This window comes from Ips typographus, linkage group LG2, assembly GCF_016097725.1.
Source record: "Ips typographus isolate SLU linkage group LG2, UJ_Ityp_2.0, whole genome shotgun sequence".
Lineage (NCBI taxonomy): Eukaryota > Metazoa > Arthropoda > Insecta > Coleoptera > Curculionidae > Ips > Ips typographus.
The window spans coordinates 15055256-15071870 of record NC_138423.1 but is presented as its reverse complement, the minus strand read 5'-3'; the positions used below and the strand labels follow the sequence as shown (position 1 = coordinate 15071870).

Below are 16615 nucleotides of genomic sequence, written 5' to 3'. Positions count from 1 at the left end.
AACTCTTATAAAATTCTGATTTGAAACTACATTTACGAGATAATTGAGTTCAAAGACCCCAAACCCATATCTTAAAAATTGTCTTGGAAATAGTGAAATGTGACTTAAGGAGCTTAAAAAAGTCTTTAAAGCTAGTTTTCGGAGTTTACAGACAAATTGAAAGACAGTCTTGAATTGATATTAGTTTCATAAAAATTGACTTAAAGACTATCTTTTAAAGTATTTTTCTTAGTTTTTCATTTTCTTTGGACTATTTTTAGTGCTTTTAAACGTGCTTTAAAACTACTTTCAGCTTGGAAAATAGAGTTTCAAGGCAATCTTCATCAAGTTTTTGACATACTACTACTACTACTCCGTAGCACTACAACCCAGGGTGGGTCTTGGCTGTCTTGACTATCTGCCTCCACCTGGAGCGGTCGTGGGTCATCTCACTCCATTCTTGCTGGTCTACACCAAGGATAACCAGGTCCTTAATGATGTTATCTCTCCATCTGAGCCTTGGTCTTCCCAGTGGTCTTTTTCCTATTAGTGCCTCCTTCCATACCCGTTTTATTAGGCGATCGTTTTGTCTTCTTTGCAGGTGCCCTGCCCATCTTAGTCTGCCGGACTTTATCTCCTGAATGATGTCGGGCACCGCCCTCTGTACAAGAAAGCCAAGAAGGTGCATGCCAAAAATTCCAATATGGCCGAAATATGGGATTGACAGTTTGCATTTGTTTGTATTGTGGAAATTGAGTTTTTGGATGATTAACTTAATTTTTAAGGCTTAAAGTCAAGACTTGGGATTACTTGCCAAAGTAATTTTTGTTTGCTATTATATATTGTTGTTTATATGTTTATTGTTCTAGTGAAAGTGTAGTTTGTGTTCATTTTATTGTGTTATCACTATTGTTATTGTTCCTTCATTGTTCTATAATTTGTGGTTGGTTTTTTAACTTAAATTCTATTGCCTCTACAATATGCCGTCCACTGGTTGTTTGCCAAATTTCTAAAAGCAATTTGGTGAAAGGTCCAAAAGTGTCAGTCTTTTACTTTCGAAAAGACCCTGCTCGAACCCAACAGTGGTTGAAAGCTTTGAAGTGGAATGATTTTACTCCAACACAATACTCAGTGGTAAGTACAATATGCTTTCTCATTCAGTAAACTTATTGCCTCTTACATACATTGGTATGTGACTTATGTGAGTTACATTTTGAGAGCAACAAAGGTTTACTCTGAAGAAACAGGACAGCTTTTAGAAGTTCTATTGGCACATTTACATTTTAAAAGAAAGGTCTTGGTAATAATATAAAACCCATTTACCAGTTTTGCTTACCTAGATTCAAGGATTTCCAAATTTTCTTTGATTGAGCAGTTTTTACATTAGTTTGTTGTACTTTCCGAGACAAAGGGTTCTAACCAAACTTGCTTTGGCTGGACTTTATTGGGTATAAAAAGCCATATCTATACATATCTGGATCAGGAATGAAGCGTTCTTTGGTTTTTCACTCACAACTTCTAATCAACTACACGAAAAAATAAAAAAAAACATATTTTCTAATGCATCTCCATAGGTTTGTGTACAAAAAAAAAATTCGATAACGCCGCCATTAAAAGTCACATTCTAGGCTTTCTTGTAAAGAAGGCGGTGTGTCGGGGCTTTGATATATTTGGGCAATTAATCAGCATTGCTTCTCATCTTATAATGGCCGGTTACAGGGTCTCGAACGGGACCATATATCATGCGCAGGATCTTTCTCTTGAACCCTATTAGGAGCTCTGTGTCGCGAACTGTCAGTTTCGATGTTTCACTGGCGTATGTTGCTACTGGCCGTATCATTATTTGATAGATTCCGGTTTTGGCTTTTCTTGTGATAAATTTTGATTTTAGCAGGGTTTGTACTGCAAATGTACATTTGTTTGCCTGTGTGATTCGCTGTTTAATCTCTTCCTGCATATTATTGTCTGCCGTTATCACATAGGTACTTGAAGGTTTGCACATGCTCAAAATTATAGTCCATTGTGACGTTCTGCCTGACATGCATGTATTTGGTCTTTCTTTCATTTACTCGTAGACCTATTCTCTGAGCTTCTTCTTTGATCTTTATAAAATTTTCCTTCACACTAACAGTACTTTCTCCTACTGCGCCTATGTCATCTCCGTAAGCCAAAATAAGTTTGAGACTTCCTGGGCCAAAAATCCCTGCTTTCACTGATGCTGTTCTTGTTGCTTTTTCTAGTGCAAGGTTAAATAGTACTGGCGACAAAGCATCCCCCTGTTTTAGACCTCTGTTAATATGGAATGCTTGGCTGTACTCACCATCGATTTTGACGCCGCTCTTTGCCCCCTCCAGGCACGCTCTACACAGTCGAATCAGTTTGTGCGGGACACCAAGTTCCCCCATAGCTTTCCAGATTCTCACTCTAATAACACTGTCATATGCTTGTTCAAAGTCTATGAAAAGGGTATGTAGGCTCTTGTTAAACTCCCAACATTTCTCCAAAATCTGACGGATAGTGAAGAGCTGGTCAGTTGTTGATCGAAAGCCGCATTGATAGTCTCCGATAATCTCCTCGGTATATGGAAAGAGACGTTGAAGCAGAATGTTTGAGAATACTTTGTGGACGTGACTCAGCAGGGCAATACCTCGGTAATTTTTACACTGCATTTGGTCCCCTTTTTTGTGGAGTGGGATGATAACACCTTCCTTCCATTCGTCGGGAATGATTTCTTGATTCCAACTCTGTTGCACGAGGCTATGTATTTGTATGGCTAGATCGTCCCCTCCATGTTTCAGACTTTCTGCGAGGATATTATCATAGCCTGCCACTTTGTTATTTTTAAGTTTCTTAGTTGTCTCCTCCATGGATACAGGCGGGATATTAACCTCTGCTGTTTGGAATACAAGACTTTCGGGTTCTTCCTGCACCCGTCGGTTAAGCAGCTCGTCAAAAACACTTCCATGTGTCCAGTACTTCTACTTTGGAGGCAGTGACATTGTAGCACTTCTGGGGCGGAAACCCTTTTTAAGCCCCTTTAAGTTTTTGACATAGCAGACTTTTTTTACATTGTAAAACAAATGTTCCATAGGCTTAATAGGCTAATTTCAAGTTTTGTCACTATTAAATTCTAACTATTAATAACTAAGGTTCTACAAGCAACGGCTATCGGAAAATTATATCAAATACAGCAAATGGCTTGCATAAACATCACAGGAGCCATGAGAACAACACCAACCGCGGCAATGGAATTAATTCCTGGTCTGACCCCTCTGGACTTGTACGTTAAGGAGGTTGCGTTAATGGCCATGTTACGATTGCGCACGGCTGGTCGGCAGGTCAATTGAGGATAAGCCTATGGCGAGAAGCACTCACTGCGTTGTCTCTGCTGCAGGCAGCTAGTGATGTAATTGAACCCAGATTTGTGTTTAACAAACCCTACAAAATACAAATAAAACAGAACACAGAGATAGATGCTTCAAATGCAAAACGTATTTACACAAGGCTCAGGATGTGGAGTTTACTCTAGATCACTAAGCCTAAGGATTAAGTGAGGAATGGGAAAAAATATCAGCGTGGTTCAAACGGAACTCAATCGCCACGAAAGAACTAACCAGAAAAGGTATTTCTGGCAAAAAGATAATAATCTGCATGGACAGTAGACCAGCCCTATTAGCCCTGAACAGACAACGTGTTATCTCAAGGCTAGTACTAGAGTGCCACCAAGATTTAGCTAACGCCTCGGTAGATAACAATTTTATCCTGAGATGGGTTAAAGGGCACGATAGGAGCAAAGGTAATCGCATTGCCGACTCTATAGCCAGAAAAGCGGCTGGATTACAAATTTTAGGACCCAGTGATGATTTCGAACTAGCTAAACGCTACACCCATGCTCAATCCCTAAAGAGATGGGATGGAATCAAAGGATTCAGTCTTGCCAGGATCACTCTGGGTGATCCTGGGAAGCTGGCGCCGAAGAAATATTTGGCGATGACCAGGAAAAACCTACGTTTAACAGTAGGATTTCTGACTGGCCACTGCCAACTAAGAAAACACCTCCATACTATGGGGCTAGTGGACACACCTCTATGCATGAATTGTGAACAGTAACAACAATAGAGAGTGTGTGTTCGGTGAGTCTTGGCTTACACCTGCCGACATAAAAGAGATGTCCCCTAGTGATCTGTCCACCTTCCTGGGAAAGGCAGGATGGACGATGGGTCACATGTGGCCTAAGTGCTGTGGGTCTACACTCACCCTCCCCACTCTACAGATACAGATAGTCTTAGTAAAGTCATTTCTAGCTTTAAAAGTAAACTTAATTTTAGTAGTAAAAAATAAGTTTTATGTGCAACAATCCTTGTCTTAATTTCCGGACTGTTTCAAGTGCTTGAAATCCAGTTTCAGACACTCGACAATGGATTACAGTCTGAAAAAAAACGAATTTTAAGACCATTCCTAGTAGTAAATATTAGTAAATAACAAGTTTTTGAACTATTCAGTACAAATTTGGACTCTCCCAAGTCTTGAATGTTCAGTTTTACACTTATAGTTACTACCTATAGTGTAAAAAATTAAACGCCAGTAAAAATTAGTCCAAAAATTCTATTTTTTTTTGACTATTTTTAGTGTCAAAAATTAACTCGTAAACCTCCCAGGTGAGCAGATTTGAATCCTTTTGAACCATTTTAAAGTAAAATTTACGATAACCCAGTTAGACATTTTTGTCAATTTTGAATAATATCCAGGGAGCGTAGATAATAGGGAGGGAAAATAAAGACCATTCTCCTATATCGACGCCACTGAACAATTTTGACAAATGTCATTCACATCACTTAACGAGTATTCATTTCGTAAGTACTTGTTTCAAATTTGATCATAATTGCTCCAACAATCTGACACTTATAGCAAAAAAACGTTTTTTAAACTGAAATTTGGAGGACTGTATCTTTCTTTGGAAGCGTTCTTCAGGAAAATGGCATAATGCATGTCAACTCATTTTTTGGTGGGCTATCGAATGATGATTGACATTTAAAACTCAACTATCCTGTTTAGTAAATGTGCAAATGTAAACCTTTCTTTTAGACAAATATGAAAAGTGTGTCTATTCTGTTAGAACACTTAGCATATGTAAAACCACATTTATTATGAGTGTATATATGATATCCTATTTTATACAATATAATAAAATAGGAATCGAAGATATCAAGTATAGAAATAATTATTATTAAAAGTGGTCAAATAACTCCTGAAACTATGTATTTACATTTTGATAAGTTAGTTTTTGACAGTTAATTTTGTATCTATGTATAAATTTATTGGCCAATATTGTGAAGCTTCCTGTAAGTAGTATGAAACTTTTAAATCAATATGAGTAAGCATCATAAAAAAACCTAAAATTGACCTCTGGAATTGAACAAAGATAATCATTATTGCCAATCTAACAAAATATTTTTAAATCACCAGATTAAGGTACTTAATCATCTCATTCACACTATCAGTTATAAATAATCATAAACTTATGCAAATATTCACACACCAGCTGAGTGATTCAGGTTAGACTTTGTGTCGCCGTTTTAATCGTAATAAGGAAATATGCAATCGAAATGAACTTTCATCTCCACTCTGCGTTAACGTGAGTTGGATTAAAAATTGGTTGGAACACTGGAGTAGGTTTACCCAGGCCAATCCGTTAAAAATTAAAATGTAGACAATATTAACTTACCACTTTTTCTTTGCTGCGTAAAACTCCCAGTTTTCCGAATCGGACATGAAAGGGTGAACAATTGAAGGAGCCATCGGGTTGTTCAACCACCACCACATCAATAGCTCCAGTTAAAGTAGCGGCATTGATGTCATTGTAGAACTCCTTGAAGTTCGAAAATATTCGCATCATCCCGTGCATTCTTTGCTCCCCCTCGCTTAATCACTGAAACCACAACAACGGGGGTTAAACACCCTTTAAATGTCTTTCTTAGGTTCAAATTAAAACTAGCACCATACACGATTCAATTTCAAAACACAGTGTATTAAACTATTGTCTCGTCAAGTACTGCGGTCATATTTTTAGTAAACGCGATCTCAGACGAGGACTGTGCAAACCGAATGAGTGAATCAGGAAAATCGAAACTCCTGCCGGTATATAAAGGGGGGATCGAAAACATAGGCGTAGAACGCTACGATACAAAACAATTATTAAATCTTTTTGTGAATCATAATAAAAGCCATTGCGTGACTTTATTCATACTGAAAAACATAATAAAGGGGAAGTTGTACCCTTGCACGCCATTAACGGAGAAGAAGAAAGCTTGCACGCAAGGACAGTTCAATGTATTGATTAAACTTGTCAATTAAATTAGTCAATATTTGTGGCGCTACTGACTTAGAACAATAACAACCTCTGTAGCGTTATCAACAACATAAACGTGCTTCCGTTTATTTAGTAGACCAACATCGATTTTCAAAAAGTTGTTATTGTTTTTCAACTTTTATTTTGCCGCTAAAACCTTGGATGTTATCAAAAAATTCGTAATTAAACTGTTATTCTGATGTCAATTTTTCATAGTATTTTTGTGTTGACACTTTTAGATGTAACAACGCAACACTTATTACGTTGACAAAAAAAAACACTAAAAGCAAAATAATTTTCTTTAAAAAAGCATAAAAATCTTTAAAAAAGCACAAAACTCTTTCAGAGATGCAAATTCTTTTAATTTTTTTTTGAGCAAGTTTTTGAAGCTTTTAAACTGCTTTAGAAGCATATGGAAGATTTTAGACTGTTTTGAAAGATTTCAAAATTGTTTTGAACTACTTAAGGAGCATTTGGAAGGTTTGTGGACAATTTTTAAGAGCATATTGAAGGTTCTGGAATGCTTCAGGGGTATTTAAAAATTCTTAGACGGTTCGAGAATTTTTTGTAAGATTCTAGACTGTTTTGATACCTATCTTTTGGAAGCTTCTAGACTAGTTGAAGAGCATTTGGAATCTTTTAGATTGTTCTAAAAGCTTTTGGAAGCTTCTAGAGGGTTTTGAAAGGCTGTTTTAGAAGCATTACTTTAGGAGCATACGGAAGCTTTTAGACTGTCTTGAAATCTTTTGAGAACTTCTATAGATGTTGAAAAGCATTTGGAAGCTTTTAGACTATTTTAAAAGCTTTTGGAAGTTTCTACGCCATCTTGAAGGCGGCCATAAGAATTTACAAAGTTATCATCCATATCTCGGAAACCAATGACGATAGATTTTTTTCTAATTACGTCATCGTGTTCTACGTAAAAAAGTGCCTTAATAACGTCTTGGTTTCAAAACTCTCTTTGGCTTTGTTAAAGATTGTTTAAAATGCATCCTCTGACGTTTTCCCAATTTTCCGGAAAACGGAGCAAGATAATTTAATTTGGAAACTGGAAATAAGTTTCACATAAAATTCTCTAAAACTTTCCCCATTTAACCGAATCTGTAGCTCTTACCGTTTTCGAGATCCCAATACATGCATCACCAATTTGGACCACACTGTAAAGTTTCTGAGATCTCAATGGTGAGGGTGTAATTTGAATTACCCTGTATATAGACTGTACAGGGAAAACAACAAAGAAGCCAAATACCTCCTTCAAAAGTGACCTATGTAACTGCTAGTTTTATTGTATTCCTCTGTTTTGTAGTGGTGTAACCAAGAACAAATAAGGTTATGACCGCAAAACCAAAAAGTAGCTTTACTCTTCATGAAGTCTTAATTAAGTGTTATATTCTAGTATTATAAACAAACCAAAAACAACTAGTAAATATTTCATTTTGAAACATAATAAGGAATAATTAATTTTATTAAATAAAGCACTATAAAAATGCATTCAATAGGAACTAATGACTCACTGAATTAAATAATTAACTATTTAGTTTATGTAATAATTTAATAACTAAATAGTTATTTACATTAATTTAGTCGAGACTAAAGATTTGATTAAACTGAAACATGGTAGGGTTAGTTAACCTTTTATCAACAATACTGTCACCTTTATAATAAATTATTTCTAATATTAATATTGTTTACTGTTTACTTATCAGAGAAAATATAAAACAAAAAACGCTTTTATTATTTATATTTACGACTGCATATTGGTCAGTATCGCTGACTTAATTACAATGTTGTCGTATTATTAGTTACTGTGCAAAAATGTTTTTGATAACCAGGATTAGTGTTATGGACCACAAAATCGGCAATTTCTTATCAATTATTATTTACAATGCAACGTTGCCAAATATAGTAGAAATTGTGATGAAAAAGCTGTCTGAATGAAAATATAGCAACTTTTAATAAATATCGTAATTAGGTTAACATTTCTACGAGTATATCCATCGATCTAAAATGTTTTACAAAAAGTGGTATAGGTTGATATTTTAAATGAGACATCCTGTATATTATTGTTTTTTCGATTTTTGTATAACTCTTTTCCGTACCTAATTCTCATGATATGCGAGTTATTCGTCAAATTTTACTTACTTCTCTCAAACATAGCTCCAATCAAATTTTTATTACTACGCCACTGGAATTAGTAGAAAATGTAAATTTTAGGGAAAACTATTGAATTGAACAGGAAAGTTTATGTAAAGCTCAGTCGTTAATTCTTCTTATAACAAATCAAAATTTGACAAATGTAACATATTGAGTTTTGACTATTGAAATAGTCAAAAATGTTGCTTGGAAAATTCCAAAAACTTTGTGTTGTCATACGATTACCATAAGCATTTTAATAAATAGAAATTGTCAAATTGAAGCTAGGAAGCCTTCTCTTAAAGACAGGAAGCTTTTAACTGTCTTCCAGTAGTCAAATTAACACTGGAAGGCTTCTTTCTGTCTTGGAATAGTCAAAAGTGCTGCCTCAAAGCCTCCTTAAGGACTTTGAGTTATCACATTAATACTGTAAGCATTTTAATAGGTAGAAATTGTCAAATTTAAGTTGGAAAATATTTTATTGAAAACAGGAACTTTTTACTGTCTTCCAGTAGTCAAATTAACAGTGGCAAGGCTTCTTTCTGTCTTGGAATGGTCAAAAATGCTGCCTGGAAGGCTTTCAAAAGACTCTGTGTTGTCATATGATTACCGTAAGCATTTTAATAAATAGAAATTATCAAATTGAAGCTAGGAAGCCTTGTCTCAAAGACAGGAAGGAAATTTAGCATAGTTTTGAGTGAGAAAATGTGTTTTACATTATAGAGATTTTGTCAAAATTAGTGATTTTTCGCTAAACATAAAAATGATAAAAAGTTATTTTTTTCAAATGGAACGCTCTGTGTTTTTACATCAAAAAAGGAAGTCCTTAGCAAAAACCATTTTGAAGGTTATTTTCGTTTGTATAAAATCTCATTTTGTTGCGCTGGATTTGCATTTAACCAACAAGAAAGACAGTTGATGACGTAACCGCCATTTGTCCTGGTTCGCACTTTATATGATACACGGAAGTGTAATTTGGTCAAATTAGACTGTATGTATAATGAGACAAAAAACTGAAAAGATATTTTTATTATACTTAACAGAAAATACTACATTTTCAACTGTTTATAAAATACAGAAAATATGACATTTTCGGAACAGCGCACGGAAATTTTTTCCCGATCCCTCTTTCCGTGCGCTTAATAATAAACATAGATATCCATGATACTAGATATCCTATGGCAACCCGAAGAAAAAAAAGAAACGAGTAATGTGTCTATAGCAACGATTTATTTATTAATGACAAATTTGATTTTCTGTCAGTGAAAATTAAGTATTTATGTATTTATTACATTTTGCAAAAATGAATTCAGATTGTGAAGAAAATCGGGATATTCCCGAAAATATCTTACAACGAGCGGCAGAAGTGAGTGCAGATTTATTACCAGTGAAATCCAGGTTGAGATATGAACAAGAATATAACAGTTTTACCGAATGGCGGACTCAGAAACGAAACAAAATTGTGAGTGGCGATATTCTTTTAGTATATTTTTCTGAAAAAGCCAACACTATGAAATCCTCCACTTTATGGAGTCGATTCTCTATGTTAAAGAGTTGTTTGGCAATAAAAGAAAATACTCACCATCAATATCCAAAAACGATTGCTTTTTTGAAACGACAAGCTGTAGGATATATACCAAAGAAATCCAAGATTCTTACAGCAGAACAAGTAACCAAATTTTTATGTGAAGCTTCAGATGGAGAATAAATACTAGCAAAAGTAATTTTAGTGTTTGGCATTTTCGGTGCATGCCGCAGAGATGATTTAATACGTTTGAGTTTAGATGATGTGGAAGATAATGGGCGTTTCCTTGTCGTGTTCTTACGAGATGGAAAAACTCACAGGTCAAGAAGTTTTACCATTACCAATGAAAATTGCAAATTCGATCCCTGTACAATTTACCGTAAATACGCAGATTACCGCCCTAAACATATGGAGAGTAGAAGATTATTTGTTGCATACCGAAACCAAAGATGTTACGCTCAACATGTTGGGTCCCATACTATCAGTGGTATTCCAAAACTTATTGCAAAATACCTAAAACTAAAAAATCCCGAAGAATATACCGGACATGGGCTAAGGCGCTCTTCGGCAACCATGTTGGTGGAAAACGGCGGTGATTTGCTCACTTTGAAAAGACACGGAGGATGGCTTTCTTCCAATGTAGCAGAAGGATATATAGAAGAGTCCATACAAAGAAAAATTGAAGTATCACGGAAGTTGTTTAGCCCTTGTAACTTGGAAACTACAACATCTGTAACAGTCAATCAAGAGAACCAAAGCACACACGAACACTCCGCTTCAACATCTTTAGCAGAGTCTTTAGTTCAACAAAAAGAAATGCAAAAGGGATTGAGCTTCAACAATAATACGAATTGTACAATAAATATTACTATTAATAATAACGGTTCTGTCCAAAATTAATTTTCTTAGAATTACCTACTTGTATTTTTTTTGTTAATTTGAGTTGTATGTACTTACATTTTTACTGTTTTAAAAATAAAAATAAATATTCCCGATTTTCTTAATAATTTTTTGCGATATTTTTTGTTTATGTTGATTTCAGGTACCTAAGTATAATAAAAAATATCGTTCATTACTCGTCCAGAAATGGATTTTCCGTTCTTGCTTGACTTCCCGTGTTCGGCTGCGCCTCAGACGAGAATTTGTCACGCGCGCACGGAAAAATCCTCATTTCTGTACTGGTAATGAAATATACTATTTCAGGATATTCTACTGCAGGCTTTTTTCTGATCTTAACACATATAAATTAAATGAAAGAACTGTCGGCAAGTCTTTGCAGTTTGCACTGAACCTCCGTTTCAATTCAAATTTTCAGACACACGAAACCACAAAAAAGTTAACGGGTTACAAGACTCTGCAAAGCTTTATTAGTTTTGGACGTAATTTGCTCGTTTATATTTGGCCATTTTAACTTAACGACAAAGGTCGTCGACTTATAACTCGAAAACGAGCACATATTCATATGCGTACGTACCGAAGTTGATTTAATTTAAAATATCGCCGATCTAGTTTAAAATATTCATCTAAATTGGTACTCTCTGTCCCAATGGTGCAGTGACGACATTAACTGTGACGTAATATTGAAATTCACTTATGTCTTAGATTGATTTTCAAGATTTTCTTTGATATTTTGTGGTTGCCGGCTTGAGCGTTTTTTCCGGTGATTTAAAATACTTTGATTTTGTTGAACTAGACATATTTTTAAAGTGCCGTTGTAGAGCATTTTTAAAAAACAATTTTTTTATCACTCTATGTATCACATAAAACATACTAAAATGCATGTAATTTTTTACTTCGAAAACGGATCTTAACACTGTTTATCAAAAATAATTTCTACTATGACGACAAAAACCATGCGACGTTAAAGAAAGAAGGGCATGTAGGTAATATAGGTTTTTAGAACGTTTTGCAAGCGAATTATCTGGAAGGAATCAGAAATCTATTAATCAATATACATGTATTTCCTATTTTTTTTATGGATAATAACTTTCTTTCTAAAACCCTAAATGCAATCTTACACTTTACACATTAATTACATCTATATTCCATGAATCAGGCAGTTTTTGAAATTTTTAGAAATGTTTATTCTTCAATTAGCTGCAATTCATTCCAGAATATTGACAAATATCTGGTCAAAAACAAGGCGTGTTGACGCCCTTAAAGCTGGGAAACTCACTGGGATTAAAAAATTATTGTACTATTTCTGTACATCTACCATTGAAATATAAATATAAATAAAATAATGACAATTTTAATGAAATCCGTTGGAAAACAAGAATTATGAATTTCGTAATTTTACTTTCAAAAATTTTGACTGTCTCTAGCGGCGAAACCGTACAACTAATCCATCAACTTTTATACGTCAATAAAAAGCTCATTTCATTAGCTATCCATTGACATATAAAAGCTTATACAAAGTGTAGCACATAATAAGCTAGTTATTAACGATTGAATAAAAAAATGCACCAAAAAAGTCATGAAAAATTATTATTAGTCAACTTTGACGCCCTCTAGTGGTCAAACCGTCCAACCTATTAACACCAGTTGGGCTATTTTTAAAAAGCTAATTTCATTGGCTATCCATTGACGTATAAAACTTTACCCAAAGTAGTGCAAATAAGCGAGTTTTGAGGATATTTTTAGAAAGCTCATTTCATGAGCTGTTCATTGACGTATAAAAATCTACTAAAGATAGTGCAGTTACGCGAGTTTTTGAAAATTAAACAAAAAGATACCCCAAAAAAATTGGTTAACGTTGACGCCCTCTAGCGGGCAAATGGCTAACCGATTTTTATACGTCAATGGGAATCTCATTTCATTGGCTGTCAATCGACATAAAAAAGTATATACAAAGTGCTACAAATACACGTGTGTTAATTACGGTTTAGTGACAGAATGCACCACACACATTTTTTGACTGGTTAAAGGCTAACTTGACTATAGAAAATTAGGAAAACACTGTCACGTGACTTACTAGATCTACCACGACGTAATGCTCGAAATTTTTTTGAAAAACTGTTTGTACAAATGACAATTTTCGTAAGGGTCAAATTTGCCTGAAACACCGCCACTATCCTAATGGGTTTTGAGCGTTACGATGGCCAGCTAGTGCAAGCGAAAATCGACCTTAATGATTGTATTTCGACAGTTTTGCTACTACTCTAGATTTGGCAATCATTGCGCTAGTTTGTGCCAAATATCAGAGCCGTATCTGCCCGATTAAAAAAAATATCCTTTAAAGATATTAGAGTGGTAACAGTCCAGAAAAACATTTAGTTAGCTTTGGAGTCCTCTGGCGGCCAAACGAAGCAACCTATCAACACAGACGGTCATATTTTTTAAAAGCCTATTATATTTCCTATTCATTGACATATAAAAGTCTATACAAAGTGTTGTGTGTGACAATAAAGACAGTTTTGACTAAATTTTACAAGTACTACTTTAACCTTCATTAAATCGGTTATTTTGACAGTTACAGGGTGGTTCAATGTATCAATTTAAAAAGTGATTTTTTTAAAAAAAGTAGCGTAATACAAACTTCTTTAATTTTGAACAGAGAATCAGACAGAATTATAAGAATGTGATCCATTTGAAAAACTTGACTAGACTTTTTTGACCACACTGTATTATATGTTTTGACGTTTTTCTGCACCCATTCTTAGAACAAACCTTGTCTAATATGAAAAGCAAAAACCAAGAAAAAAAACTTCCTGATATGTATAAGTTAAAAATGTTTTGGAGACCAAAAATATCAAATTTCACATAAAATGGTAAATATCTCAGAAACGGATACAGATAAGTATGTGACATTAATACACGAAATATGTCTAGAATTTGACGTAGAATACATAAATTAAAAAATATACAGGGTGTCCCATTTAAAATAAGCAGCAGTTGATATCTACTTCCGGTTAAATCGTCGCATATTTTTTTATTTTTACTTTTTTTTAATTGAAAAAGGTTTTTTTAGACTCTCCAGTTGTGATAATTCAAAAAGTTAGTGGGTATTGTTAGGCTAGGTTAGGTTAATTATTAAGAATTACTGGGAATTACATGAGATTAGTAGGCATTACTGGCATATTAGGAATTAGTGTACAAAATTTTACTCAGCGGTTTTACACTACCTACGATCTAAAAAATTAAACGCCAGTAAAAATTAGTCCAAAAATCTTGTTTTTTTTGACTACTTTCAGTGTCAAAAATTAATTCGTAAACCTTACAGATGACCAGATTTTAATCCTTTTGAACCATTTTAAAGTAAAAAATAAAATAACTCAAGTAGACATTTTTGTCAATTTTGAACAATATCCAGTGAGCGTAGAGACTATCCCCCTATATCGACGCCTCTAAACAATTTTGACAAATGTCATTCACATCACATAACGAGTATTCAAGTACTTGCTTCAAAGTTGATCAACGGTATGACAGTTATAACAAAAAAACGATTTTTTGAACTGAAATTTGATGGTCTCTTTATTCCTTAAAGGAAGAGTTCTTCAGGAAAATGACATAATGCACGTCAACTTATTTTTTGATTTTGACAATTTTGAAATAAAAGCCCATGTCAGCCAGTAATATTTATGGTGTATTTCCCTTGAAAACGACATGGCTGAGATAGCCATTGTCTATTGAGTTGATAGTAAACAGATGTCCGAAAGGACTCTCTATCTGTTGCTACTCGGAATAGTTGTTCTACTCCCAGTCCGGTCCAGTTTCTAATATTTCGCAGCCACGATAGCTTTTTGCGAGGTATCCATCTTCTGCCTTCAACCTTTCCCTGAACAATCCGGCGAGGGATGTGATATTTACATATTTACTTTTTTTTGAACTACACTACTGTGTAGTTGTAGTGTAGCTACTACTTAGTTGATGTGCTGAGTGAAAAGCAAATGTCATTTGTAGGAGAAGTAGTAATTCTGGTATATGCACAGTAGTTAGATTGTAATTAGTTGCAACATGAGAGGGGTATATCTGTTGGGACATTACCAGAAATTAGTAGTGTAGAGAGGAGTCATATGGGACCGTCAGGTGCATGCAGGGCATATATTCTCCACCATATGAGGCTCCCACGTGCAGTGAGGACGCATGTGACGTCAAATTAGTGCTTGGTATGGAAGACGTGTAGCAGTGTCGATTAGCATGTGCAAGACGTAGTGATAGTAGTATAGTTGCTATTTAGTTGGGGATGAGAGGGGGAACGTTAATCAGTTTCTACAGGTGATAGAGTCAGGGGAAAGTGTTGGTGCAGAGGCGAGGTTTGCTATAAGCGTAGCGTTTTGGACACAAAGAGACGAGGGGCGGCGACGCCCCCGGTGAGTAAAAACATATTAATCCCAGAATATCCTATACCAGTCCTATTAAGAGGACGACATTTTACAGCGTTACCTGACGACGTGCACTGTTATGACCACCGCCCTCTGTACAAGAAAGCCAAGAAGGTGCATGCCAAAAATTCCAATATGGCCGAAATATGGGATTGACAGTTTGCATTTGTTTGTATTGTGGAAATTGAGTTTTTGGATGATTAACTTAATTTTTAAGGTTTAAAGTCAAGACTTGGGATTACTTGCCAAAGTAATTGTTGTTTATATGTTTATTGTTCTAGTGAAAGTGTAGTTTGTGTTCATTTTATTGTGTTATCACTATTGTTATTGTTCCTTCATTGTTCTATAATTTGTGGTTGGTTTTTTAACTTAAATTCTATTGCCTCTACAATATGCCGTCCACTGGTTGTTTGCCAAATTTCTAAAAGCAATTTGGTGAAAGGCCCAAATGTCTCAGTCTTTTACATTCCAAAAGACCCTGCTCGAACCCAACAGTGGTTGAAAGCTTTGAAGTGGAATGATTTTACTCCAACACAATACTCAGTGGTAAGTACTATATGCTTTCTCATTCAGTAAACTTATTGCCTCTTACATACATTGGTATGTGACTTATGTGAGTTACATTTTGAGGCCGCCTGCATTTTGAGAGCAACAAAGGTTTACCCTGAAGAAACAGGACAGCTTTTAGAAGTTCTATTGGCACATTTACATTTTAAAAGAAAGGTCTTGGTAATAATATAAAACCCATTTACCAGTTTTGCTTACCTAGATTCAAGGATTTCCAAATTTTCTTTGATTGAGCAGTTTTTACATTAGTTTGTTGTACTTTCCAAGACAAAGGGTTCTAACCAAACTTGCTTTGGCTGGACTTTATTGGGTATAAAAAGCCATATCTATACATATCTGGATCAGGAATGAAGCGTTCTTTGATTTTTCACTCACAACTTCTAATCAACTACACGAAAAAATAAAAAAAAACATATCTTCTACTGCAAATCCATAGGTTTGTGTACAAAAAAAAATCCGATAACGCCGCCATTAAAAGACACATTCTAGGCTTTCTTGTAAAGAAGGCGGTGTTATGACCCGTAAACTATTGTAAGTAGCTGATATTCATCAAATCCAGAACTGCCCGAAAAACCGGCAACCTAATGGTCTTGTATTATTAATTCAAAAATGAAAAACAAACTAAAGTTTATAAAAGCAAATTTTACACTTAAACCTGGATCACCCTGTAGAATCTTCAAGATTGAATAGTTTATGAGCTAATATGATCAAACTATGGCGCGCACACATGGTGTTATA

At 34.8% G+C, this 16615-nt stretch overlaps 2 protein-coding genes across 5 annotated transcripts in view; both read right to left on the bottom strand.

Moving 5' to 3' along the window:
- Positions 1 to 16615, bottom strand: part of LOC145740594 (uncharacterized) — a 216316-nt gene that overhangs the window by 90793 nt on the left and 108908 nt on the right. The gene's annotated exons all lie outside the window — the stretch shown is intronic.
- Lpin (phosphatidate phosphatase LPIN) overlaps positions 1 to 16615 on the bottom strand; it is a 53997-nt gene that overhangs the window by 27183 nt on the left and 10199 nt on the right. For 2 of the 3 annotated variants that reach the window (XM_081996171.1, XM_081996170.1), the window contains exon 1: positions 5705 to 6103. In XM_081996171.1, the coding sequence (XP_081852297.1) occupies positions 5705 to 5884 (180 nt within the window). In that variant the 5' untranslated portion in view covers positions 5885 to 6103. Of the gene's footprint in view, positions 1 to 5704; positions 6104 to 16615 lie in introns of those variants that run through there. The other variant, XM_081996169.1, reaches the window with a different exon arrangement.